Below are 21665 nucleotides of genomic sequence, written 5' to 3'. Positions count from 1 at the left end.
TGGTGAATTTTTGGAACTTCTTCACTAGCATTGCAAGTTCCCTTCCAATGTCTTCAGGATCATCAGAACTGCTGTCAGATTCTTCTTCAGATGAGGAAACAGCTTTTGCCTTCAAGGCACGAGTTCGCCCATAGTTTGGACCGTAGATATCTCTTTTCTCAGAAAGCTGAAACTCATGTGTGTTGAGCCTCTCAAGTATGTCAGACGGATCGAGTGTCTTGAAATCAGGACGTTCTTGAATCATCAGGGCTAGGATGTCAAACGAACTATCAAGTGATCTCAGCAGCGTCTTGACGATTTCATGTTTGGTGATCTCAGTGGCGCCGAGGGCTTGAAGCTCATTTGTGATGTCAGTGAGCCGGTCAAATGTGTGCTGGACATTCTCATTGTCATTTCTCTTGAAGCGGTTGAAGAGGTTGCGAAGAACACTGATTCTCTGATCTCTCTGGGTTGAGATGCCTTCATTGACCTTGGAGAGCCAGTCCCAGACCAGCTTGGATGTCTTCAAGGCACTCACACGGCCATACTGTCCTTTGGTCAGATGACCACAGATGATATTCTTGGCAGTAGAGTCCAGTTGAGTGAACTTCTTGACATCAGCAGCAGTGACACCTTCTCCAGCCTTGGGAATGTCGTTCTCGACGACATACCATAGGTCGACGTCAATGGCTTCAAGATGCATGCGCATCTTATTCTTCCAGTAGGGATATTCAGTTCCATCAAAGACGGGGCACGCAGCGGAGACTTTAATTATCCCTGCAGTCGACATAGCTAAAACTCCAGGTGGTTAAACCGAATCACACAGAACAAGGGACCACCTTGCTCTGATACCAATTGAAAGTGCGTTATATCGACTAGAGGGGGGGTGAATAGGCGATTTTTATGAAAGTCTTCAAAACGTGGAAGTTATGAAGACAAACAGTAGAGATATGCCTATAACTATGCAGCGGAAGGTAGACTACACTAGGCAAGCCATGGTCAAGTATCAACAGAGTGAAAGCACAGTGACAAATAGCTGTAGTGTAATAAGGATCAGGTAGGAAGATGTTATGAAGCCAAACAGATCATTCACTCACGTTGTGAAGACAAAAGATAGAAAAGACATGCAATGACTTCACAATGATTAATCAGTAAGTAAAAGGAACTGAAGATGAAACCAGTGACTCATTGAAGACAATGATGTGTTGGACCAGTTCCAGTTGCTGTGACAACTGTACGTCTGATTGGAGCGGCTAGGTATTTAAACCTTAGGACACACAGTCCCGGACACCCAGTCCTGAACACGCAGCGCAGGACACCAAGTCCTCACCGTATTCTCCTTGAGCTAAGGTCACATAGTCCTCGCCCAATCACTCAGGTAAGTCTTCAAGGTAGACTCCCAAACCTTCACAGACTTCGTTCACCGGCAATCCACAATGTCTCTTGGATGCTCAGAATGCGATGCCTAACCGGCTGGAGGATGCACAGTCCTCAAGTGTAATAAGTCTTCAGATCACTCAGACAAGAAGACTTAAGTGATGCCCAATTCTCTCTGGCTCTGGGTGGTTAGGGCTTTTCTCCTCGCTAGGAATTTTCTCTCAATGGCTTCGAGGTGGGTTGCTCTCAAACGACAAAAGCCGTGCACTGAAATCTGAGCAGCCAACCGTTTATGGTTGTAGGGGGTGGGCTATTTATAGCCACTTGGCAACCCGACCTGATTTGTCCGAAATGACCCTGGGTCACTAAGGAACTGACACGTGTCTCAACGGTCAGATTTCAAACTCTCATGGCAACTTTACTTGGGCTACAAGCAAAGCTGATTTGTCCGGCTCTGGACAAGATTCGCTCTCATTGTCTTCACTCGAAGACATAGGTTTTTGGTTTAGGCATCACTTCAGTCATTCTGACTGGTTCTCCTGGACCCCACTTAACAGTACGGTGGTTCCTATGACTCAACACAAAAGAAAAAGAACTACGAAAGATCTAAGTCTTCGAGCTCCATAGGCTTCATATCGTGTCTTCTTTTGTCATAGTCTTCAATGTGAATATCTTCATATACCACCTTGAACTTCAATGTCTTCATACATTTTTAGGGGTCATCTCTGGTAGTAAAACCGAATCAATGAGGGACTTCTACCTGTGTTATCCTGCAATTCTCACAAACACATTAGTCCCTCAACTAGGTTTGTCGTCAATACTCCAAAACCAACTAGGGGTGGCACTAGGTGCACTTACACTAAGCCTAGCACAAAGATCGTGTAGTTCGTATGCTAAAGCTTTTCTAATGTCAAGTATCATTTCCTTAGACCATGAGATTGTGCAACTCCCGGATACCGTAGGAATGCTTTGGGTGTACCAAACGTCACAACGTAACTGGGTGGCTATAAAGGTTCACTACAGGTATCTCCGAAAGTGTCTGTTGGGTTGGCACGAATCGATACTGGGATTTGTCACTCCGTGTAAACGGAGAGGTATCTCTGGGCCCACTCGGTAGGACATAATCATAATGTGCACAATGTGACCAAGGAGTTGATCACAGGATGATGTGTTACGGAATGAGTAAAGAGACTTGCCGGTAACGAGATTGAACAAGGTATCGGGATACCGACGATCGAATCTCGGGCAAGTATCGTACCGCTAGACAAAGGGAATTGTATACGGGATTGATTGAATCCTTGACATCATGGTTCATCCGATGAGATCATCATGGAACATGTGGGAGCCAACATGGGTATCCAGATCCCGTTGTTGGTTATTGGCCGGAGAGTTGTCTCGGTCATGTCTGCATGGTTCCCGAACCCGTAGGGTCTACACACTTAAGGTTCGATGACGCTAGGGTTATAGGGAATAGATATACGTGGTTACCGAATGTTGTTCAGAGTCCCGGATGAGATCCCGGACGTCACGAGGAGTTCCGGAATGGTTCGGAGGTAAAGATTTATATATGGGAAGTCCTGTTTTGGTCGCCGGAAAAGTTTCGGGTTTTATCGGTAATGTACCGGGACCATCGGGAGGGTCCCGGTGGTCCACCAAGTGGGGCCACCAGCCCTGGAGGGCTGCATGGGCCAAGTGTGGGAGGGGACCAGCCCCAGGTGGGCTGGTGCGTCCCCCCACAAGGGCCCAAGGCACCTAGGGTTTGGGGAGGGGGCGCCTCCACCTAGCTTGGGGGGCAAGTTTCCTCTCTCCCCCCCTTGGCCGCCACCCTAGTTGGGTTTGGGGCTGCCGCACCCCTTGGGGTGGAAACCCTAAAGGGGGAGCACCCCCTACCTCTCCCCTATATATACTTGAGGACTTTGGGGCTGACAACAGATGAGTTTTGACCTCTCCATGGCGCAGCCCTGCCTCTCTCCCTCCTCCTCTCCCGCGGTGCTTGGCGAAGCCCTGCAGGATTGCCACGCTCCTCCACCACCACCACGCCGTCGTGCTGCTGTTGGATGGAGTCTTCCCCAACCTCTCCTTCTCCCCTTGCTGGATCAAGGCGTAGGAGACGTCACCGGGCTGCATGTGTGTTGAACGCGGAGGTGCCGTCCGTTCGGCACTAGGATCTCCGGTGATTTGAATCACGACGAGTACGACTCCATCAACCCCGTTCACTTGAACGCTTCCGCTTAGCGATCTACAAGGGTATGTAGATGCACTCTCCTTCCCCTCGTTGATAGATTACTCCATAGATTGATCTTGGTGATGCGTAGAAAATTTTGAATTTCTGCTACGTTCCCCAACACATAGGTCCTCGAACTATTTCAAAGGTGTCATGTAGGCCCTTGAACTATTTCAGAGGTGTCACATATATACACACTTATTACACTGGAAAGATTTTTTAGGACCTAGATGACACTTTTCATAGTTTGAGGACCTACGTGACACCATCGAAATAGTTCAAGGACCTATGATGCACTTCACTCTCAAAAAAAGTATGATACACCACATCATTGGTTTCCTCCTCATTTTCTTCATCATCGTTGTACCTTTTACTTACATCTGCGGAAGCCATGGAATGCTTCTCTTAAAAAAGTATCCACCCCCTTCCTTTCTTCGTTCTATTTGATGCTTGGTTATCATCTATGATGCACTTGCTTGTCTACACATCTACATTACCCTACGTAAGGGAAGCAGAGGGTGTTGGCTGGGGGGGGGGGGTATATAACTATGTGAAGGAATGATGATAGGCAATACCAAAGAAGAGATTTTATAGGAACATTTGGGGGTTTATGACGGTGGTGAATTCTCTAGCCATTGGAGATGAAAGTAAGAAATTTTTTAAACCATGTATATTGCATTAATTATTGACAAACAATGAGAATATAATATATTCTACGCAATTTCGGAGTAGGACCATCCTTGTTTTTAGATATCTTAGCATGTGTTTACATGTTGTAGGACAGGACACTCTCCCGTGGTGGTAGCTTCAAATTCATAATTATGCATATGATTTCATTCAAGCATCAGGATTAAGATAACCAAAATAAATAAATACGTAACCCAAAACTGTAATTTACAAAGGTGAAAATATTTTTTTATTAAAAAGACGAATAAGAAAAGTGTTTTATCGTTTATGTCACTAGTTGTGTCTCACTACTTAGTTTTACCATTAGAAGTTATAACTACTAAAAAATGCCATTGATACATGAGATGCTTGCTCAAAAATGCCATTGATACGTGAGATGCTTGCTCAAAAATGACATTAGATATCTAAAAAATGCCATCGCTCCGTTAGAATATTTGCTCAAAAATGCCATTAGGCATTGTTATTTTCACTTCAAACCCGTTGACCATGTTATATGACAGAAATAAGCCTAGACCCACATGTCAGTCCTCTCTATCTCACAATAATAAGTGTGGCCCCACTTGTCAGGAGTAATCAAGCAAATAATTTTACAGAAAAATAAGAACGATGTCGGGATCAAGTAGGCCCCACACTTTATTTTGGTGAGATAGAGGGAGAGCTGGCATGTTGGTCCATAGGTATTTATGTCATTATAACATGGCAAAAGAGATTTGAGATCACAATAATGATGTCTAGTGGCATTTTTGAGTATGTGTCTAATGAAGCGATGGAATTTTTGAGCGGTTGAAATTTCTCGTGGCAAAACTGAGTAGTGGGACACTATCGGTGGCATAAATGATAAAAACCCATAAGAAAATGGAGAGAAACAGAAAGAAAAACGAACCAGAAAATAAAAGGAAATAAGAAAGGGAAAGCCGAACTTGGGCCAGGCCCGGGACAACCCTTCTCATGGATAGGCGCAGCCCGCAGGACTCGGAGCCCGAGTTGGTGGTGGAACCCAACTCGAAGTCGCTGCTCCCGTCCATATAACCCAACCCAGCCGACCCACAGGATCTCGCCGCGGAATCCCGATATTTATTTTTCTTGCGTTCCGGTCCCCAGGCTTCGAGTTATTTCCCTGGTCTGGTGCTCGCGCGGCGGCGGCGGCGGCGGAGGGTTTGCGTCGGCGCTCTCGCGAGCTAGGGTTTCGGGCCGAGGAGGAGGAGGAGCGAGATGGAGGAGGTGACGGAGGGGGTCAAGAACCTGGCCGTCACGGAGCCGCACAAGAAGAACCGGATCCAGGTCTCCAACACGAAGAAGCCGCTCTTCTTCTATGTCAACCTCGCCAAGGTGAATCCCCTTTCCTCTCCCCGACCCTTCGATCTCGGCTTGTTTGTTCCGGCCGGGTATTCGGGGAGGGCTTTGATCCGCACCGGGGTCCGGTCTAAAACCCTTGGAAAGTCCTCCCCATCTTGTTTTTCTGTTGATTCCTGCGTTTAGTTTAGTTTTAGAACGCCTGTGCTGGGATTAGATTCGCTCTGTGCACTTTCTGTTGTTGAGTCTGCGTTTCCGCTGGTCTATGCGGTTTATTTCGGGGCATAGATTTAGTTTTGTGATGTTTTTTTTTTTTGCGTGTTTTTGTTGTGAAATCGGAAGCTAATGCTGTTGTGGCGATGATTTTGCAGAGGTACATGCAGATGCATAACGAGGTGGAACTCTCCGCTCTCGGCATGGGTAAGCTCCTCTGCCCTTCAGGATTATTTCAACTGTCTGGTACCAGGCTACTAGCGATTAGTAATGGCTGCTGTGCTTCTGCAATGAAGCGCTCATGAGCTTAGAACCGATTATATAAGCCTACCTCGTCATGATTTGTTTTTAGTTTTAGATTTGACCAAAATATTCAGTGGTTGTTCTTGTTCGCGATGTCATTGTGCAAGTTTATTTTTCAGCATTCATGCTGATTGTCCCAACTTATGGATGGTTAGTGTTCTCCTAAGTCCTTAGGAAGGGTCAGTCGATTCTAATGACTTCTAAAACTAATGTTTAACAGTGTTGTCGCTTACATGTGCTGTCTTACTAATTATGTCTTTCAAACCATCGGGTTGCCTTGATTTCTTATGTGAGATGCTGTATATTAAAACCATCGGATATGCAGTTAACTTTTCAAATGCAGCTGAGAATTGCCAGTTACTCCATGTACAGGAGCTCATTTACGTTATAAATCCATGTACAGGATGCTCTTTGGCTACTATGCAGTACACCCAAGAACTTGAGTACTTTTTTACCAGCTTGTCTGTGTTGCTTTGGCTGCTGTTATGTTCTTTTCTTGTCAATCCAAATTTTTGGAAATTTATTATGTGATCAAAGTATCATTCATTTTGACATCACAAAACTAATTCATCCTTCGGCTGTTTGTCTGATCCTCTTTGATGTTAAAGCCATCAAATGCCAGTTTATTTGTCTCCTTCGTTCTGCTCATTGATTCTTTGTTATGGTGCTTGAAATGTCAACTGATGAGTCTCTTGTCTATCCTTCCAGCTATCGCCACTGTGGTGACAGTTGCCGAAATTCTGAAAAATAATGGCCTTGCTGTTGAAAAGAGTAAGACTCAGGTTTCCTTGCATTTTCGTTCTCTCTAGTTACTCAAATCAAATAAAATCTCTTGCAGAAATCATGACATCCACTGTTGATGTCAATGATGAATCAAGGGGCCGCCCGATGCAGAAGGCTAAGGTTAGATTTCTTCCTCAATTCCCATGAAAGATAGCCGTGTTTTCCAACGGTATGCCAATGTTTGCTGATCCTTGAAACTGTTTCTACACCAGATTGAAATAGTGCTGGGCAAGACGGAGAACTTCGACGAGCTGATGGCCGCGGCCGCGGAGGAGAGGGAAGTCGCAGCCGCCGAGGAGGGCGAGGAGCAGGGCTAATAAACTGTCTTGAGCCGGCTGTTGTAGCTTTTATTTAGTACTTGCTGCTAGGTTGTGTGTTATCTTCTCTTGGCCAGCAAGAGATAGGTACTTGTGTAACCAAAGTGTTCTTTGTATTTGTTTCGTCTCCGTGGTAGTTTAATGTCGATGGTATTCTGGTTCACTCAAATGATATGCCTTGTGTTTTATTCGTTTTATTATTTGGTGCTGTTTGTTAACCTTGTTTTGACGCCTCGCTTGTGAAAGAAACCCTCAGACACAACACTACTCGGAGTCGTATCTCTAGAATCTGTTTGGGATACTGGACACGGGGTTTCAACTCATAACCAAAGACTATTGCTTGTACGCAAGTCATATCCTATGAGTTTTGCACAAAAGGTCTATAGATAGATGCCTCAAAAGACCAACTTCAGCGAGCCCCTAAGAGCATCTCTAGCAGGTCCTGGCAAAATATTTGTGGGATGAGTTTACATGGTCTGTTCCGAGCCGAAGGCCTCGCGGTACCGTAAATTTTCTTGAGCCTCACAACTTTTTGATTTTTAACAATATCAACCGAACAGAATTATAATATAAATTAAACGTATGAATATAAATGATCCGAAAGGCAATTCACAGTACAACAATCTTCATTACAACAACTGTTCAAATTCTAATAATTAGTACAACAATAAATTGTTCAATCACACACAAATACATATGAAATTTATAAAATTAAAATTAAAATGGGAGTCTAATCTCCCATAGAGTTGCCACTATGCTCAACAAGATCATCGCGGAGCTGGTAGTGTGAAGCACTATTCTCAATCTTCCGACATGTCTCAAGAAATGCAGTGATCTCACCTGCGTCCCTGTCAGGCTTCACATGGCTACCCACATTATCATAATAAAACTCTTAAGTTCAAATTCTCTCATCCTCGATGATCATAGTGTAAAATTACACATGCAGCCATGATGTTTCTGAGGGATTTCTTATCCTAGAATCGAGCGAGACCTCAAACAATGGCAAACCAAGCTTGCAACACAACAAATGCCCTCTCAATATCTTTTCGGCATGTTTCTTGTGCTTCGGCAAAAATTTCATGCTTCTTGGTTTTGGGGTCACTGATGGTCTTCACAAATGTTCACCATGGAGAGGTCTTCACAAATGTTCACCATGGAGGATAAATACCGTCGGCAAGATAGTACCCCATGGTATAATCATGGTCATTGACGGTATAGTTGCAAGCCGGAGCTTTTCCACTCTAGCTGAGCATAAAGATGAGATCGATGGACATTGATATCATTGAGAGACCCCGGCAAACCAAAGAAGCATGCCAAACCCATAAATCGCGTGAAGCCACAGCTTCAAGCACATTGGTAGGTTTATGTTTGTGTCCAATGTATTGCCCTGCCCAAGCCATCGGGCAGTTCTTCCACCTCCAATGCATGCAATCAATACTCCCAAGCATGCCCGACCATCCACATTCTTCGTTCATCGCCATCAACTTCTTTGTGTCCTCCTCATTTGGAGCTTGAAGATACTCTGGGCCAAAAACCCGAACCATTGTCTTCACAAACACCTGCACGCATTTGATAGTGGCATCTTCTCCAATGCGAAGATATTCATCGGCATAGTCGGCGGGAACGCCATATGCAATCACTCTCATCGCCGCCGATATTTTTTGATATGTATTAAAGCCAAGCAAACCGGCAGCATTCCTTCGACGAGTGAAAAGACGACAATTTGCTCGCAACCTTCAATGATGCAAACGAAAAGAGGCCTACACGTTCGATACCGCCTACAGAATAGGTGAGCCGGATATGTCGGTACCTTGGCGAAGTAGTCCTTCATAAGCATCTTGTCACTGAGAGATCGGTTGGGCGGAATGCATAGCTGGTCAACCTTGGATCCATGACGCTTTCGGAATGCATAGCTGGTCAACCTTGGATCCATGACGCTTTCTCTTCGGACCCCTTTCAAATTTGTTCACGAGCTACAACAACACTAGGTTGTCGACATCGTTGTCCAAAATCTTCTCTCTATCACGGAATCATCTGACGACGACGACGACGACGAACTCCAATCCATCTAACAAAAGAAATGCACGTGATGAATTTTCCTAAATCTCGCAGGCCGAAATTGAATCAACAAATCACCGGACATTGAACTTACCTTCCCCGAATGCAATTCCGCCTCCCGGAATCAAGTGAGCCGCCGCTTTCTTCTCCGGTGTCGGCCGAAGCAAATCGGCCAAACCCCTTCTTCACCACGATCCAAATCCGCGGCGCCGGCGCGTGCGGCTATCCCTCAGGCGATTCCGGGGTTCACCGGCATGGGAACCAACCGGATCCGCCCACTACAAGGTCGCGCAGCAACCTCCGGGGCGGAACCATGGTGCTGGTGGCGCCGCTCGTCTGCGGAGAAAAATGGGCACCCTCGGCCTCCAAAATTGGTGGAATAGGTGCGGCGGGGGTGACGGAGCTACTATACGGCGCGGGATGGCTGGGGTCAGCAAGAGACGACAGGGAGATGCGGCGGCAGGGAAGGGCGCGTGAGGTGAAATTTCCTTGGTGCCAAGACGCGGGAGAGATAAGGGAACCGACAAAAAGAGGGAGGGAACCCGTAGATATGATGAAATCAGCCCGGACTTTGCAGGATCTCACAAAATAATTTAGCGGACGACCAATTTTTCAGATTTGTTCCGGGCGAAAAATACGTCCCCGTCCGCTATATCGGCGGTTATTATAGCGGACAGCCTATTTTGCAAGATCTGCTAGAGATGCTCTAAATCTCACACTTCATGTTTCGTTTTTTTAAATCTTTATAGCTATACCAACATAGTTCTCGGACTGTCGATTGATCGGCGATCCAGCTCCTCGTGATTCATTAAAAATCAACATGTGTAGTTCTAATTTGCACATGAACAACCATAGTTATTTGTGAGTCTTGATTCATCAGCACAATCTGCATCTTAAATGTGTTTCTCAAAAAACAAATACTTATAACTTGGTCTAGCATATTCTTTACCATGTGCAGCATACATTATCAACTAAAGAACAGGGAAATGCATTAGAGCTCCGAGGTGCCACACACCCCTATATGAATAAACATTAGAAAAATTATCAATTATTTTTTTAATCTGAAATTTGGGGATATCAAACCTAGGTGCCCATTGTACACTGGTGTTTAGTTTCGTGAGGAATGGGTGCCTATGATATCTGTGGAAAAGGAAATATGGTCCGACATACGATCCATCCAAATAGTTTTTTTATACATAGGATTTTTTTGACTCTTTTATCGATATGAACACGGCACCCATTCCCTACAAAACTAAACATGGGTGTACACTGGGCACCCAGTTTTTTTTTTCAAAACGGAGGCAAAAGATTTGCTTCATCTATTTAAATGAGGAGAATAGAGTTTTAGAGTGTTACAAGACCCCACCGAGCACAGACTGACAATTACTCGCTTAATACAATTTTGTGGTATTTTTTTAGTGTTGTATTCATATAGGGGTGTGTGTGGCACCTGAGAGCCACAAATCCTCGTCCCTAAGAACAACGACATTGTATTAAAAAGACATATCTTATACCGAATCCATGACCCCCACATCATTATCCTCTTTTTTGCATTACTAACAAAGATATGAACAGATCCAGTCAACCTAATCCAAGAACTCATGTCCTTCATTGAGAGGTAAACAACCGAGCTACTCGAAGCTTCCCTGCTGCAACACCTCAAGCTAGACCAAGCTATCTTCATTTTTTCTCTAGCCACTGATGCCATCCCCATGACAAAAGGTGCAACTGAGCAATACCCACCTCAAATAAGCTCCCTATATATTGACATACATAAATCATAATACGAAATTTTGTTTTGCAGGAGGCTTGGCTTTGGCCCCCTCCCCCTTCATGACACCATATTACATTTCTTCAATAATTATTTATGTTGCAATACATAATATACTCTATTATTGCCATTGGGCCCACTGTACTCAGCACTAGAGCCTCTCCGAAACGCTAGCGATGGCCTTGTCTACATACCTCAATACCAACATGTTTTCTTTCATGGCTACTTCTATCCGAGAGTCATCTCCTTGTTCGCCGAAACACATGCCAATATTTTATCAACGGGCTTCGATATTTTCATCCTATAAAGTAAAATCACGTTACTCCAACTATATCCATCCGAATGGAATTTTTTATGTCAGTTATAGTGTAACCTCACACATGTGTCTGACACAAGTCTGGCGGACCTTGCTCTGATTATTTTTGCTCGTTTGTGTCCTATTGTGGTTTTTGATGACAGATAAGACAAGAATCAAGACGATACCATTTTTGTGCTACTATATTTTGTGCCAATTTATTCATCTTTTCTTGTGGCAAAGACCCTCTGGGCTGAGTGAAGTAATTTCAAGAATGGTCATTATATATATGGCTTTGTCTGCTTTCTTGTACTCATCTATGTTTTGTCTTGGTAAGGATCATAATAAAATGTTGTTCACATCAAACTTCTCGAAGTTCTTATGCACATGGACGCAATCCAAGTTCGATTGTTCAATATATGAAGGCATTGCAAGGAGAAAACCATCCAGTGTTTCAACGTTTACCTCCTAAACTAATAGTCATGTGAGTAAACAAACAAGAGATAGAGGAAGGTTCCTATGGCGTCCGCATAAAATGGATTCCCGGCCAAGATGGCACCACCAATAATACCAGTGCCTTTTGATAAAGTCTGGTAGATGAATAACATCTCAACGGAAGCCAAAGACTCATGCTTATCATTTGCATTGTTCAAACAACTAAGATGTTTATTTGTAGATCTTCTCTACCGATATCATATTCAAGGAGTTTTTCATTGCACATGGTTTTCTTGGGGGTGGGGGAGGGGGGCAAAAGACCTCTGGCCTGCACATAGCCCCGCTACTACATGCTATGTTGCTTGGGTGGTTCTATGTCGTATGTATTCTGGTGAACATACTAGAGGAATTACCATTCTTAATGTTGGAAATTTTATATTACCTGTTTGTTCATAAGAAAATCTATGAAGCGTTGTGAAAACAAGATGGATCAATGCTTAGTGTTCGTGCTCCACCCAACAAGAATGGCTCGTCTTTGGCATTTTCCATTTTCTTATCACAAGACCGAAGCTGCTGACAACCCAGCTCTCTCATTTCTTATCACAAGAGCGAAGCTTCTCACTTATCGAGATGTTGCACATATGGTTGGGTCGGTTACAATGCATATACATTGTTTTCACAGAAGACTCCATAAATTTTCTTGTCAGTGCTTCTATGGCATCCACAACAATGCCTGAATATGAGCAAGTGAAGGGGCTACTAGAAGAAAGCTTAGAAAAACACATTATTAAGGAGAGTGTAAGTATATATAGGAGTAGGTGGACCATAGCCATGTTGTTGAATCAGTCAATAATTCAGAGAACATGTGGATCATTTTTAAATAACTCATGTCATAAATAATCCTACACCTTGCCCAAGCAAGCAACTTAAAAGGGCATGCAAAGGTCATCACCGATGGTGGCTCAGTTGCATGCTGAGGATCATGCGCCACAGACCATGGTAGCAGCGCAAGATATGCCAAGTGCAGGGCTGGCCCCGGGGAATGAAAACAAGTGTCACAGCCTATGGCTCATCTCAAATAACGGATCAATACATCTAGATACATTAATACATTCTAAAATATATTTACATCACACAATACCAATGGAAAAAGAGAGACTTTGCTAATGCATCACCACATTTCTTCAATAATTGTTTACATTGGAGTACATGTATCACATACTCTTTAGATAACTATCACATTGTGATTCAACCAATTTAGTCTTCGATTCATTTTCGTCTCACCTTATTTGGTAATTAAAATTATATTTCTGGTATTTATACCTTTATAATAACTTTCATGATGTGCAATATATATTTGTGGAAGTACTTCCTTTACTCTATTATAGTGTACCAAGTTTGCACTGTTACCTTTAAAATGCCAGACCGGCCCTACTCACCACTTGTGGCCTCGAAAAAGTTGTTGCCATGACCCTTGCCACATACAAGCTCTTGTGTCCTCAATGGCCACTAGATTTAGCTAAGAAAACGTACGTCCGAATGACGCTACTCGAGAAGGTCATGACACCCACCATGCCTCTACCACACTCCAAGTTGGTGACGTCAAGCATGAGCATGGTGACAAAGCATGCCATGAGGACGACATAGCATGCATGTCGATGCAGAGGTGGTGGATGGAGACATAGAGGAGTGATTATCTTTGAATTGCATTGCCATGGCGGGTGGAGGGGTGGGGTGTCAGCATAGACCACTTGCTAGGGTCATGCTTTTGCATGGCCTGACTATGGACGACCACCAACTCAAATCTTTATTGCTCGTTGGAGTGGAGGGAGTAGTGGGAAATGTATGGTAAAAGTAAAGGTGCCCCTTCACTTCCATCGCATTTTTTGCTCCCTTTTCGATGCAAAGAACAGGGGTCTACCATGGTCCAATATTTTGCATGTGTTATCAATACAAATTGGGTGAAAAAGAAAACTAAAACGGCGATCCATGCACGTTTTGGTCCCTTGGTCGAAATTTTAAGCTCTAAAATATTACATAGGTATTCGTCTTGAAAACAACCATCCAGGTTGGCCTAAAGGCTGAAAAATCAGTACCGAGTCAAAGGTGGTGTTTCCGAATTATGAAAAAAATTCAATACAGTACCAAATGGAGGCTGTGTTTCCTAGTCCTGAAAAAACACTATAATCCCCATAGATTCATCTAACTGCGATAACATGAAATCCAACATATCGAGTAAAGATCATTGCATTGGTGTTTTCTCTAAAGATCAATGTGTCGTTCTCTATAAAGACTGCATGGTGTGCCCAGAAAACAAGATTAACCAAGATCTGGTGATTAAGAGAGAACATGGCTAGCACAGAAGCAACGTAGCATGACAAAACCGTATCTGTTGGTGAGTATGTTGTTTATGGATTTCAACTCAAACACATAACTTATACAAATGCCAAAACTTCAACTAACAACATATCAAATATCTTTGACCTAACTTTTGTTGAGTTTTTTTAGAAGGATATACCCCCGGCCGCTGCATCTGGGCAATGCATGCAATCATTTTATTAATTATTCACAAAGAACTTACAAAGTAATACATCAGTAAGCCTGAAGCTGCCATCTTGGCAACTGCTACCTCTTGAGCATGCGTTGGTTTTCCCTTGAAGAGGAAAGGGTGATGCAGCAAAGTAGCGTAAGTATTTCCCTCAGTTTTTGAGAACCAAGGTATCAATCCAGTAGGAGACTACACACAAGTCGCCTAGTACCTGCACAAATAAATAAGAACCTTGCAACCAACGCGATAAAGGGGTTGTCAATCCCTTCACGGCCACTTGCAAAAGTGAGATCTGATAAAGATAATAAGATAAATATTTTTGGTATTTTTGTTGTATAGATTGGAAAATAAAGATTGCAAAATAAATAGTAACTAGAATTGTAGATCGGAAACTTACATGATGTAAAGTAGACCCGGGGGCCATAGGTTTCACTAGTGGCTTCTCTCAAGATAGCATATAGCACGGTGGGTGAACAAATTACTGCCGAGCAATTGATAGAAAAGCGCATAGTTATGAGAGTATCTAGGCATGATCATGAACATAGGCATCACGTCCGTGTCAAGTAGACCGAAACGATTCTGCATCTACTACTATTACTCCACACATCGACCGCTATCCAACATGCATCTAGAGTATTAAGTTCATAAGAACAGAGTAACGCATTAGGCAAGATGACATGATCTAGAGGGATGAACTCAAGCAATATGATATAAACCCCATCTTTTTATCCTCGATGGCAACAATACAATATGTGCCTTGCTGCCCCTACTGTCACTGGGAAAGGACACCACAAGATTGAACCCAAAGCTAAGCACTTCTCCCATTGCAATAAAGATCAATCTAGTAGGCCAACCAAACTGATAATTCGAAGAGACTTGCAAAGATATCAAATCATGCATATAAGAATTCAGAGAAGAATCAAATATTGTTCATAGATAATCTTAATCATAAACCCACAATTCATCGGCTCTCGGCAAACACACCGCAAAAAGAATTACATCGAATAGATCTCCAAGAACATCGAGGAGAACATTGTATTGAGATCCAAAGAGAGAGAAGAAGCCATCTAGCTAATAACCATGGACCCGAAGGTCTGTGGTAAACTACTCACACATCATCGGAGAGGCTATGGTGTTGATGTAGAAGCCCTCTATGATCGAATCCCCCTCCGGCAGATCGCCGGAAAAGGTCCCCAGATGGGATCTCACGGGTACAGAAGGTTGCGGCGGTGGAAAAGTGGTTTCATGGCTCCCCTGGATGTTTTCAGGGTATAAGCGTATATATAGGCGAAGGAATTAGGTCGGTGGAGCTACGAGGGGCCCACGAGGGTGGGGGGCGCGCCGCCCTACCTCGTGGCCGCCTCGTTGCTTCCTTGACCTCTACTCCAAGTCTCCTGGATTGCGTTTGGTCCAAAAAAAATTCTCACGAAGGTTTCATTCCGTTTGGATTCCGTTTGATATTCCTTTTCTGCGAAACACTGAAATAGGCAAAAAAAGCAACTGGCACTGGGCCTTCGGTTAATAGGTTAGTCCCAAAAATAACATAAAAGTGCATATTAAAGCCCATTATGAAGGAAATATGCCCTAGAGGCAATAATAAAGTTATTATTTATTTCCTTATATCATGATAAAAGTTTATTATTCATGCTAGAATTGTATTAACCGGAAACATAATACATGTGTGAATACATAGACAAACAGAGTGTCACTAGTATGCCTCTACTTGACTAGCTCGTTAATCAAAGATGGTTATGTTTCCTAACCATGGACAAAGAGTTGTTATTTGATTAACGAGATCACATCATTAGTTGAATGATCTGATTGACATGACCCATTCCATTAGCTTAGCACCCGATCGTTTAGTATGTTGCTATTGCTTTCTTCATGACTTATACATGTTCCTATGACTATGAGATTATGCAACTGCCGTTTGCCAGAGGAACACTTTGTGTGCTACCAAACGTCACAACGTAACTGGGTGATTATAAAGGAGCTCTACAGGTGTCTCCAAAGGTACATGTTGGGTTGGCGTATTTCGAGATTAGGATTTGTCACTCCGATTGTCGGAGAGGTATCTCTGGGCCCTCTCGGTAATGCACATCACTTAAGCCTTGCAAGCATTGCAACTAATGAGTTAGTTGCGGGATGATGTATTACAGAACGAGTAAAGAGACTTGCCAGTAACGAGATTGAACTAGGTATGGGATACCGACGATCGAATCTCGGGCAAGTAACATACCGATGACAAAGGGAACAACGTATGTTGTTATGCGGTTTGACCGATAAAAGATCTTCGTAGAATATGTAGGAGCCAATATGAGCATCCAGGTTCCTCTATTGGTTATTGACCGGAAACGTGTCTCGGTCATGTCTACATTGTTCTCGAACCCGTAGGGTCCGCACGCTTAAGGTTACGATGACAGTTATATTATGAGTTTATGCATTTTGATGTACCGAAGGTTGTTCGGAGTCCCGGATGTGATCACGGACATGACGAGGAGTCTCGAAATGGTCGAGACATAAAGATTGATATATTGGAAGCCTATGTTTGGATATCGGAAGTGTTCCAGGTGAAATCGGGATTTTACCGGAGTACCGGGAGGTTACCGGAACCCCGCGGGAGGTATATGGGCCTTAGTGGACCTTAGTAGAAGAGAGGAGAGGTGGCCAGAGATGGGCCGCGCGCCCCTCCCCCCCTTGGTCCGAATTGGACAAGGAGAGGGGGCCGGCCCCCCTTCCTCCTCTCTCTCCTCTTTCCCCCCATCTCCACGAATCCTATTCTAACTAGGAAAGGGGGGGAGTCCTACTCCCAGAGGGAGTAGGACTCCTCCTGGCGCGCCTCTCCTGGCCGACCGGCCCCCCTCCCTTGAACCTTTATATACGGAGGCAGGGGCACCCCCTAGAGACACAAGTTGATCCACGTGATCATATTCTTAGCCTTGTGCGGTGCCCCCTTCCACCATAGTCCTCGATAATATTGTAGCGGTGCTTAGGCGAAGCCCTGCGACAGTAGTACATCAAGATCGTCACCACGCCGTCGTGCTGACAGAACTCTTCCCCGACATTTTGCTGGATCGGAGTCCGGGGATCATCATCGAGCTGAACGTGTGCTAGAACTCGGAGGTGCCGTAGTTTCGGTGCTTGATCGGTTGGGCCGTGGAGACGTACGACTACATCAACCAAACGCTTCCGTTGTCGATCTACAAGGGTACGTAGATCACACTCTCCCCCTCTCGTTGCTATCATCACCATGATCTTGCGTGTGCGTAGGAATTTTTTTGAAATTACTACGTAACCCAACAGTGGCATCCGAGCCTAGGTTTTATATGTTGATGTTATTTGCACGAGTAGAACACAAGTGAGTTGTGGGCGATATAAGTCATACTGCTTACCAGCATGTCATACTTTGGTTCGGCGGTATTGTTGGATAAAGCGGCCCGGACCGACATTACGCGTACGCTTACGCGAGACCGGTTCTCCCGACGTGCTTTGCACATAGGTGGCTTGCGGGTGACAGTTTCTCCAACTTTAGTTGAACCGAGTGTGGCCACGCCCGGTCCTTGCGAAGGTTAAAACAGCACCAACTTGACAAACTATCGTTGTGGTTTTGATGCGTAGGTAAGATTGGTTCTTGCTTAAGCCCGTAGCAGCCACGTAAAACTTGCAACAACAAAGTAGAGGACGTCTAACTTGTTTTTGCAGGGCATGTTGTGATGTGATATGGTCAAGGCATGATGCTAAATTTTATTGTATGAGATGATCATGTTTTGTAACCGAGTTATCGGCAACTGGCAGGAGCCATATGGTTGTCGCTTTATTGTATGCAATGCAATCGCGCTGTAATGCTTTACTTTATCACTAAGCGGTAGCGATAGTCGTGGAAGCATAAGATTGGCGAGACGACAACGATGCTACGATGGAGATCAAGGTGTCGCGCCGGTGACGATGGTGATCACGACGGTGCTTCGGAGATGGAGATCACAAGCACAAGATGACAATGGCCATATCATATCACTTATATTGATTGCATGTGATGTTTATCTTTTATGCATCTTATCTTGCTTTGATTGACGGTAGCATTATAAGATGATCTCTCACTAAATTATCAAGAAGTGTTCTCCTTGAGTATGCAACGTTGCGAAAGTTCTTCGTGCTGAGACACCACGTGATGATCGGGTGTGATAGGCTCTACGTTCAAATACAACGGGTGCAAAATAGTTGCACACGCGGAATACTCAGGTTATACTTGACGAGCCAAGCATATACAGATATGGCCTCAGAACACGGAGACCGAAAGGTCAAGCGTGAATCATATAGTAGATATGATCAACATAGTGATGTTCACCAATGAAACTACTCCATCTCACGTGATGATCGGACATGGTTTAGTCGATTTGGATCACATAATCACTTAGAGGATTAGAGGGATGTCTATCTAAGTGGGAGTTCTTTAAGTAATATGATTAATTGAACCTAAATTTATCATGAACTTAGTACCTGATAGTATCTTGCTTGTTTATGTATGATTGTAGATAAATGGCCCGTGCTGTTGTTCCGTTGAATTTTAATGCGTTCCTTGAGAAAGCAAAGTTGAAAGATGATGGTAGCAATTACACGGACTGGGTCCGTAACTTGAGGATTATCCTCATTGCTGCACAAAAGAATTACGTCCTGGAAGCACCGCTGGGTGCCAGGCCTGCTGCTGGAGCAACACCAGATGTTGTGAACGTCTGGCAGAGCAAAGCTGATGACTACTCGATAGTTCAGTGTGCCATTCTTTACGGCTTAGAACCGGGACTTCAACGACGTTTTGAACGTCATGGAGCATATGAGATGTTCCAGGAGTTGAAGTTAATATTTCAAGCAAATGCTCGGATTGAGAGATATGAAGTCTCCAATAAGTTATATAGCTGCAAGATGGAGGAGAACAGTTCTGTCAGTGAGCATATACTCAAAATGTCTGGGTATAATAATCACTTGATTCAAATGGGAGTTAATCTTCTAGATGATTGCGTCATTGACAGAATTCTCCAATCACTGCCACCAAGCTACAAGAGCTTCGTGATGAACTATAATATGCAAGGGATGAATAAGACTATTCCCGAGCTCTTCGCAATGCTGAAAGCTGCGGAGGTAGAAATCAAAAAGGAGCATCAAGTGTTGATGGTCAACAAGACCACTAGTTTCAAGAAAAAGGGCAAAGGGAAGAAGAAAGGGAACTTCAAGAAGAACAGCAAGCAAGTTGCTGCTCAAGAGAAGAAACCCAAGTCTGGACCTAAGCCTGAAACTGAGTGCTTCTACTACAAGCAGACTGGTCACTGGAAGCGGAACTGCCCCAAGTATTTGGCGGATAAGAAGGATGGCAAGGTGAACAAAGGTATATGTGATATACATGTTATTGATGTGTACCTTACTAATGCTCGCAGTAGCACCTGGGTATTTGATACTGGTTCTGTTGCTAATATTTGCAACTCGAAACAGGGACTACGGATTAAGCGAAGATTGGCTAAGGACGAGGTGACGATATGCGTGGGAAACGGTTCCAAAGTCGATGTGATCGCAGTCGGCACGCTACCTCTACATCTACCTTCGGGATTAATATTAGACCTAAATAATTGTTATTTGGTGCCAGCGTTAAGCATGAACATTATATCTGGATCTTGTTTGGTGCGAGACGGTTATTCATTTAAATCAGAGAATAATGGTTGTTCTATTTATATGAGTAATATCTTTTATGGTCATGCACCCTTGAAGAGTGGTCTATTCTTATTGAATCTCGATAGTAGTAACACACATATTCATAATGTTGAAGCCAAAAAATGCAGAGTTGATAATGATAGTGCAACCTATTTGTGGCATTGCCGTTTAGGTCATATCGGTGTAAAGCGCATGAAGAAACTCCATATTGATGGACTTTTGGAACCACTTGATTATGAATCACTTGGTACTTGCGAACCGTGCCTCATGGGCAAGATGACTAAAACGCCGTTCTCCGGTACTATGGAGAGAGCAACAGATTTGTTGGAAATCATACATATAGATGTATGTGGTCCGATGAATATTGAGGCTCGTGGCGGATATCATTATTTTCTCACCTTCACAGATGACTTAAGCAGATATGGGTATATCTACTTAATGAAACATAAGTCTGAAACGTTTGAAAAGTTCAAAGAATTTCAGAGTGAAGTTGAAAATCATCGTAACAAGAAAATAAAGTTTCTACGATCTGATCGTGGAGGAGAATATTTGAGTTACGAGTTTGGTGTACATTTGAAACAATGCGGAATAGTTTCGCAACTCACGCCACCCGGAACACCACATCGTAATGGTGTGTCCGAACGTCGTAATCGTACTTTACTAGATATGGTGCGATCTATGATGTCTCTTACTGATTTACCGCTATCGTTTTGGGGTTATGCTTTGCAGACGGCCGCATTCACGTTAAATAGGGCACCATCAAAATCCGTTGAGACGACGCCTTATGAACTATGGTTTGGCAAGAAACCAAAGTTGTCGTTTCTGAAAGTTTGGGGCTGCGATGCTTATGTGAAAAAGCTTCAACCTGATAAGCTCGAACCCAAATCGGAGAAATGTGTCTTCATAGGATATCCAAAGGAGACTATTGGATACACCTTCTATCACAAATCCGAAGGCAAGACTTTTGTTGCTAAGTTCAGAAACTTCCTGGAGAAGGAGTTTCTCTCGAAAGAAGTGAGTGGGAGGAAAGTAGAACTTGACGAGGTAACTGTACCTGCTCCCTTATTGGAAAGTAGTGCATCACAGAAAACTGTTTCTGTGACACCTACACCAATTAGTGAGGAAGCTAATGATAATGATCATGAAACTTCAGAACAAGATACTACTGAACCTCGTAGATCAACCAGAGTGAGATCCGCACCAGAGTGGTACGATAATCCTGTTCTGGAAGTCATGCTACTAGATCATGATGAACCTACGAACTATGAAGAAGCGATGGTGAGCCCAGATTCCGCAAAATGGCTTGAAGCCATGAAATCTGAGATGGGATCCATGTATGAGAACAAAGTATGGACTTTGGTTGACTTGCCCAATGATCGGCAAGCAATTGAGAATAAATGGATCTTCAAGAACAAGACTGACGCCGACGGTAATATTACTGCCTACAGAGCTCGACTTGTCGCAAAAGGGTTTTGGCAAGTTCAAGGGATTGACTACGATGAGACCTTCTCACTCGTAGCGATGCTTAAGTCTGTCCGAATCATGTTAGCAATTGCCGCATTTTATGATTATGAAATTTGGCAGATGGATGTCAAAACTGCATTCCTGAATGAATTTCTGGAAGAAGAGTTGTATATGATGCAATCGGAAGGTTTTGTCGATCCAAAGGGAGCTAACAAAGTGTG

At 43.7% G+C, this 21665-nt stretch overlaps 1 protein-coding gene and 1 long non-coding RNA gene across 2 annotated transcripts; one reads left to right on the top strand and one right to left on the bottom strand.

The window, feature by feature from the left end:
- The first annotated feature begins 5308 nt into the window (after window positions 1-5308).
- LOC125521944 (uncharacterized protein At2g34160) lies at window positions 5309-7373 on the top strand. Its single transcript, XM_048687013.2, has 5 exons — window positions 5309-5596; window positions 5932-5980; window positions 6785-6847; window positions 6915-6979; window positions 7072-7373. The coding sequence occupies exons 1-5, from the start codon at window positions 5480-5482 to the stop codon at window positions 7174-7176; spliced, it is 399 nt and encodes a 132-aa protein (XP_048542970.1). The 5' UTR covers window positions 5309-5479; the 3' UTR covers window positions 7177-7373.
- A 373-nt stretch (window positions 7374-7746) lies between these two features.
- On the bottom strand, window positions 7747-9753 carry LOC125521945 (uncharacterized). The gene is made up of 2 exons (XR_007289512.2): window positions 9329-9753; window positions 7747-9244 (listed from the first exon to the last, which is right to left on the bottom strand). It is a non-coding gene; the product is annotated as an uncharacterized LOC125521945 (long non-coding RNA).
- Between the last annotated feature and the right edge of the window lie 11912 nt (window positions 9754-21665).

This window comes from Triticum urartu, chromosome 7A (assembly GCF_056163025.1).
Source record: "Triticum urartu cultivar PI428250 chromosome 7A, HENAU_Tu73, whole genome shotgun sequence".
Classification (NCBI taxonomy): Eukaryota; Viridiplantae; Streptophyta; class Magnoliopsida; order Poales; family Poaceae; genus Triticum; species Triticum urartu.
The sequence above is the reverse complement of the archived record's forward strand: the minus strand, read 5'-3'. Positions and strand labels throughout refer to the sequence as shown.